Source organism: Entelurus aequoreus, linkage group LG16 (assembly GCF_033978785.1).
Source record: "Entelurus aequoreus isolate RoL-2023_Sb linkage group LG16, RoL_Eaeq_v1.1, whole genome shotgun sequence".
NCBI lineage: Eukaryota > Metazoa > Chordata > Actinopteri > Syngnathiformes > Syngnathidae > Entelurus > Entelurus aequoreus.
Window position 1 is genome coordinate 29820192 of NC_084746.1, and position 7771 is coordinate 29827962.

The window sequence follows — 7771 nt, forward strand, 5'->3', positions numbered from 1 at the left end:
GAGTGTTGTTAAAAGGAAAGGCCATGTAACACAGTGGTAAAAATGCCCCTGCGCCAACTTTTTTGCAATGTGTTGCTGCCATTAAATTCTAAGTTAATGATTATTTGCAATGTTACTCAGTTCGAACATTAAATATCTTGTCATTGCAGTCTATTCAATTGAATATAAGTTGAAAAGGATTTGCCAATCAATGTATTCTGTTTTTATTTACGAATTACACAACGTGCCAATTTCACTGGTGTTGGGTTTTGTATAAAAACACTATTTGACATAGGGATTTCAGTTGCTTTAAAGTAGTATTCCTACTGTGTTGTCCTGTTTCAAACACAAGGGACACTTTGAATATTTTGTTGAGCGCGGTATGCACCAGACGGAGGGAATACTGCATGAGTAACTGCAGTGTGGGAGTCACGATAGAAATGAATAAACGGCGTTAGCAGATGTTTGGATGCAAAAGCATGGCCTGCAGCTGGGATGACTTTTTTAGGCTGCTATTTGGCCTCAAGCTGAGGAATTTGGTGCATACTTATTGCTTTTGACACACATTCTTACGATAGCATCTGATGATTTGTCGCTCCTGTGGCATCGAATGTTTTTCATACAGTTGGATGATAGACGGACAGATGGATGTTTTCGGAGAGGCCTGCCTATGGAGCAGGGTCGCCGTGGCAACCAAATACCGAGGGGGTGTAAAAATGTGCGCACGCTGGCCGGCGGAGCTCCACCTATCTGGCACCCGTGCTAAAACTGTGGAAATCCCATGACAAAAACAACATTCCACATCTAAGTGATCGTCTTGGAGGAATTCCTGTTAAACATTTCGCAGGATTCATACCTCCGTGTATTGGAACCATCTGCTGTGATGAGAGTGTGAAGTCCTCAGAGCCACAAAGATTGTGCAACTGCCATTTTTGGTAAGGCACATCTTGGATTGTGTTATTTATGCCAATTATGGCGCTATCGGGATGTCTTGGAGCACCGAAACATTAAAAGGCATAATGAAGAAACGGTAGTATACAAAGAAACTTTTTTTATTAGGGCCCGTGACCCTGCAAAGATGTTCTGCTTGACGGCAGCCATTTTCTTTGTTTTGTTTTACCAATCCTGCTCCAATTTTACTGTCCCTCAAAAGTGAACACAAACATGTGAATAAAACATTGAATATACCGTATTTTTCAGACTCTAAGGCACTTAAAATCCCAAAATTTTCTCAAAAATCGACAGCGCGCCTTATAACACGGTGCGCCTAATGTACAGCATAATCCTGGTTGTACTTACTAACCTCGAAGCAATTTTATTTGGTACATGGTGTAAAGATAAGTGTGACCAGTAGATGGCAGTCATACATAAGAGATGCGTGTAGACTGCAATATGATGGCAGGGAACAACACCAAAACTTTAAATGTTCCATTAAGAATATAGAACATTACACACGGCGCTCAAAAATCTGTCAAAATGTTTTTAGTACAAATTCGGTAAGCTATGAAGCCGCACCGCTTGATGGATTGCCAGCGCATTAAACATACAAGTATTATTATGGTGTGTGTATAAGGACCGCAAAATGGCACCTATTAGCAGACATATTACCTAGCGTTTTGTTTCACAATATTATACAAAACCAACTTTTCTTACCTTCTGGTATATGCTGATGTGTATTTGGGATCTGCATAAGTCCTGAAAATGTGTGCGCGTCCGCCATTGTAGTCCGTACCGACAGTGTAGTCAATAAGCTTCTTCTCTACTTTCTTGTTATGGGACATTCATCTTCCGCTGTTGCCATTTCTAATATAAAGTAGCATAAAATTCTTACTTATATCTGTCAGTAGACTAGCTATCAAAGCGCTAAAAACTGTAGTGGGTTTACATAATTCACACACGGAACTTTAGTTATTAGAGGGTTCCGATCGGACGTTTTTATTCACGGACACATTTCCGGCGTTGATGTTGCTTTATTGAGCCACGGATGAGAAGATGCTGCTCCGTTATTGATTTAAGTAAAGTCTGAATGTCATTAAAACAGTTAGCTCCATCTTTTGACACTTCTTCCACTCCCATCCTTGCACGCTACACCGCTACAACAAAGATGACGGGGAGAAGACGCTTTCGAAGGTGAGCCACGTAAATAAGACTGCCCACAAAACGGCGTATTTTGAAGCGACGCTCAGAAAGCTACTTGAAGATGATCTGTAAAACATAATCTGTGCAACATTTTGACAAAAGAGACACCATCACATGTTATGATGACCACAAGATAGTGTTTTACATTTATAAGAAAATCATAATATGACCCCTTTAGTGCGCCTTTTGTATGAAAAAAGACCTGAATAGACCCGCTCATTGGCAGTGCGCCTTTTAATCCGGTGCGCCCTATGGTCCGAAAAATACGGTAATGTGAATAAGATTTAATTGAATCCAATTAGTCGACTAATGGTTAAGATAGTCAATGACTAGTCGACTATCAAAAGAGTCGTTGGTTGCAGACCTACTGTACATCTATGAACAAGCTTATTGATAGGCGAAAGTTAGGTCAGAGAAAATGCTGTCTATTAATTATTTAATGTTTCTGTGTAGCCCGGCAGCAAATGTGAGACGAACCGGTTCCGGCCCCTGGACAGGTGGTTGGGGACCACTGATTTATGGAGTAAATCACCGTGATCCTGTTACAATGTGAGGAAAGTACTGATCGCTCCTTAATTGACATCATATTTTGCTGTTTTGAAGAGAAAATACTTTTGCTGCTTTATTTGTTACTGATAGCATCCTGGGGTGTCTGTATGAGGTTGAGAGATGTTGTGGAACGCCCACTGCAGGATGCCATCCAAGGAGGCCTGCAGTCACAAACACACACACACACACATATATACACACACTTAGACCAAGACCTAATCATATGGTAAACATGTACACATTCGTCAACCATCCTCTCAACTTTGTGTCTACATTCATCATGTTAGTGAACATCAAGTTTGGTTTTCAATGTTTTGCGGTCGACATAAATGAGATTATTCATAATGGAGTTGGACTTGTTAGAACGACAGCCTTGAGAGCAATATCGTTGAACGTGCGTTTTAAGACAGAGCGCGCGACACAACTGTGTGCAGTGATGCAACACTCCCACACATCTGACTCTCATCTGTGCAGCCACATGTGTCACATACCACATCACATGCTTGTAACTGAGCACCACTCACGTCTCCCAGGACGGAATCCAGTTCTTCTTGATGCCCGGATAAGCTCTGGCCATGACCACGTGTGTTCCGAACCTAACGGAATCCAATAACACGTCCTCAGTTTTGACTGACACTGACAGAGACACTGACATTGTGAGAATATCCGGGTAGTAGACGCTGTTCTGTATCACACTTTTATAAAGGATTACTTTTTTTCAATACTCTTATACTTTCTAAGAACCAGCACTTAGTTCAATGGGATCCTGTCAGATTGTGCAGGTGGACCTAAACATGTGTCCGGTGATAACCCACCTGTAAAGATGAAGGCTGCGCCGCCTTTTCTGCAGCACTCACCCACGTCCTAGAGCAGGACAAACAGACAGATCTCCCACTGAAAAACACAAAAATATACACTGAAAAAACACTCAAAGATTTAAAACTTTTACTATTTACACAAAAGACCTATTCCTCTCAAATATTGTTCACAAATCTGTCTACATCTGTGTTAGTGAGCACTTCTTCTTTGCCAAGTTAATTCATCCCACCTCACAGGTGTGGCATATCAAGATGCTGATTGAACAGCATGATCATTGCACAGGTGTGGCTTGGGCTGTGCAGTTTTATCACACAGCACAATGCCACAGATGTTGCAAGTTTTGAGGGAGCGTGCAGTTGACATGCTGACTAAAGGAATGTCCACCAGAGCTGTTGCCCATGAATTTAATGTTCATTTCTGTAACATAAGCCATCTCCAAAGGCGTTTCAGAGAATTTGGCAGTACACTACCGTTCAAAAGTTTGGGGTCACCCAAACAATTTTGTGGAATAGCCTTAATTTCTAAGAACAAGAATAGACTGTCGAGTTTCAGATGAAAGTTATCTTTTTCTGGCCATTTTGAGCGTTTAATTGACCCCACACATGTGATGCTCCAGAAACTCAATCTGCTCAAAGGAAGGTCAGTTTTGTAGCTTCTGTAACGAGCTGAACTGTTTTCAGATGTGTGAACATGATTGCACAAGGGTTTTCTAATCATCAATTAGCCTTCTGAGCCAATGAGCAAACACATTGTACCATTAGAACACTGGAGTGATAGTTGCTGGAAATGGGCCTCTATACACCTATGTAGATATTGCACCAAAAACCAGACATTTTCAGCTAGAATAGTCATTTACCACATTAGCAATGTATAGAGTGTATTTCTTTAACGTTAAGACTAGTTTAAAGTTATTTTCATTGAAAAGTACAGTCCTTTTCCTTCAAAAATAAGGACATTTCAATGTGACCCCAAACTTTTGAACGGTAGTGTACATCCAACAGGCCTCACAACTGCAGACCACATCCAGCAGGTGCACCTCCATGATCGTCTGAGACCAGCCACTCACACAGCTGTTGCAACAATTGGTTTGCATAACCAAAGAATGTTTGCCCAAACTGTGAGAAACCATCTCAGAAAAGCTCATCTGCATGCTCGTCTTCCTCATTGGGGTCTCGACCTGACTGCAGTTCGTCGTCGTAACCGAATTAAGTGGGTAAATACTCACAATTAATGACGTCTGGCACATTGGAAAGGGGTTCTCTTCACGAACGAATCCTGGTTTTCACTGTTCAGGGCAGAGGGCAGATGGCAGATGGCAGACAGCGTGTGTGGGAGAGCGGTTTGCTGATTTGTCGACGTGAATCGAGTGTGGGGGCGGGGTTATGGTATGAGCAGGTGTATCTTATGGACAACGAACGCAAGTGCATTATATTGATGGCATTTTGAATGCACAGAGATACCGTGACAAGATCCTGAGACCTAATGTGTCATTCACCCGAGACCATCACCTCATGTTGAAGCATGACAAAGCACAGTCCCATGTTGCAAGGATCTGTACACAATTCTTGGAAGCTGAAAACATCCCAGTTCTTGCATGGCCAGTATAATCAGCGGACATGTCAAATCATTGAGCATGTTTGGGATGCTGTGGATCGGCGTATACGACAGCGTGTTCCATTTCCTGCCAGGATCCAGCAACTTGGCACAGCCATTGAAGAGTAGTGGACCAACGTTCCCCAGGATTCAATCAACAACCTAATCAAATGTGAAGGAGATGTGTTGCACTGCCTGAGGTAAATGGTGGTCACACCAGATACTGACTGCTTTTATGCCTCCTCCCCCAGATTACCAATAAATCAAAACTGCACATTTCAAAGTGGCCTTTTTATTGTGGGCAGCCTATGGTAGACCTGTGAAATAATCATGCTGTTTAATCAGCATCTTGATATGCCACACCTGTGAGGTGGGATGGATTATCTTGGCAAAAGATTTAGACAGATTTGTGAACCATTCTTGAGGGGAATAGGTATGTTGTGTATATAGTAAAAGTTTTAGATCTTTGAGTTCAACTCATTAAAAAATGGGAGCAAAAACAAAAGAGTTGCATTTATATTTTTGTTCAGTGTATATTTACAGTACATGACATATAATGTGATAGCATATGATGTTTATGTATCTTTTGTATGGTATAGCAATATTATGGTATTGCAAAGGATTACATTATATATGCACTAATTTTACTTTGACACAGTAATCGAGGTATTCTATATTTCAAATTGTACATTAACTCTCAGAAAGTTATTGATTTAATTAAAAGTTCATTATTATGGCTGTAGTTTTCACTGCATTAAATTAAATTACATTATTAATGATACCTACATTACAATAATTCGTTTTTGCTGAACATTTTACAGAAGTATTAATTTAACACAATATTATTTGCCGTGGCTGTAGTTTGCTTTGCATCATGGAATTCATTTCAATTTATTTGATTTGAATTCAATTCAATTTAGAAATGACATCCACATAACAATGGCTAGTTTTGATTGACCGTTACAAAAGTATAAATCTAAATAAATGTTAATTATTGTGGCTGTGGTTTGCACTGCATATTTAATTTAATGTAATTTGATGAAAAAGCTAAAGGTCAAGATGATATACCAACAGAATCACCAAAAGTTTTAAATGAACATAATATACAACTATTAACGAGATTGTGCAACATAATTTACAACAATGGATATATACCAACTGAATTGGGACAATCCATTTTTTTCCTCTTGCCAAAAAAAATAAAAATCACAAGATTGTGCAGATTTCCAAACTAGCAGCTTAATGAGTAATGTGACAAAATTACTTCTTAAAGTGATACAACAAAGAATAACAAAAATAACCAATAAAGAAATAGGTAAACTACAAAGTGGTTTCAGACCAGGCATGGACTTTCAAGAAGGGATCCCCAGTTTAAGAATCATATGTGAGAAAATGTTGGAGACCGATCAAGATGTTTATATTTGCTTGTGATAAGTTTTTGATAAGGTCAAACACTCCAAAATGATTCAATGTCTGTCAGAAAATTGTCATAAGTGGGAAAGACCTACAAATCATCACAAATATGTATTTGGAACAAACACCTGTTATTTAAACTGATTGGGGAACGACCAAAACATTTAATATTAAAAATGGAGTAAGACAAGGTTGTGTATTGTCACCATGTCTGTTTGATTTAAGTCAAGGGCCTGGCAGGAGGTCTCAACATAGACAACCTATGATATGCTGATGATACATCCTTGTTAGCAGTAAACACAAATAATCTCCAATAACTACTAACTGTACTGAATGATAAAGGCTAACCATACGGAATAGAAATTAATGTAAAAAAAACAAACCAATGAGTGTGAGCAAAAATCAACCAGTTCCTTAAATAACCCTTACAATAGATGGCAGACCTATGGAACAAGTATCAAATATGACATATCTTGGTCAGATGCAGTTTGAAAATGGAAGAACTAATAATGAAATAAAAAGAATAATTCACAAAACATCACAACAATTAAATATTGAAACAAGCAAAAGAATGCTGAAATGCTATGTGTTGACTACCCTACTGTATGCATCTGAGACATGGACCTTAACTAATCCTTTATCAAACGTATTTGAGCTCTGGTTATACAGAAGATTGTTAAAAGTCTCATGGATGGATTTTAAAACAAACACACCAATTTTAGAAACAATGAACTGTAATAAACTACTATCAAACACAATTAAAGCACGGAAACTTAAATATTGTGGCCATGTAATCAGGAAAGGTGGCATACAGAGACAGCTATGAGAAGGAAAGATGGAAGTGAGGAAGAGGGAGGCCCAGAGCAACATGGACTACTAACATCAAAGACCAGACCAAGCTCAGCTATTGTGAATGTGTCAGAAAGGCACAAGATCAAGAGAAATGGCGGTCCATTGTATTCAACCTGCAAACTGCGGATGAAACATGATGATGATGATGAATTTAATGTAATTATATTTCATTCAATTTAGAAATGATAGCTACATTACAGTGGTCAGTTTTGATTGACTCTGTCACAAAGGTATTAATTGCATATATTGTTCATTATTATTGTTGTAGTTTGTACTCCACTGGCTGCCTGTGTCTTTTAGAGCCCATTTAAAAATGATTTTACTTGTTTTTAAATCCTTACATGGTCTTGCCCCACCTTACCTCTCTGAGCTGCTCCACCTCTATGCCCCTACCCAGTCCCTCAGGTCAACTGATCAGCTGCTCCTG

At 39.3% G+C, this 7771-nt stretch overlaps 1 protein-coding gene across 1 annotated transcript in view; it reads right to left on the minus strand.

Moving 5' to 3' along the window:
• Positions 1–2293: 2293 nt before the first annotated feature.
• aire (autoimmune regulator) overlaps positions 2294–7771 on the minus strand; it is a 17942-nt gene continuing 12464 nt past the window's right edge. Inside the window, exons 11-13 of the mRNA XM_062023362.1 lie at positions 3483–3561; positions 3192–3263; positions 2294–2828 (exon numbers count right to left, since the gene is read on the minus strand). Of these exons, the coding sequence (XP_061879346.1) occupies positions 2748–2828; positions 3192–3263; positions 3483–3561 (232 nt within the window). The 3' untranslated portion in view covers positions 2294–2747. The remainder of the gene's footprint in view (positions 2829–3191; positions 3264–3482; positions 3562–7771) is intronic.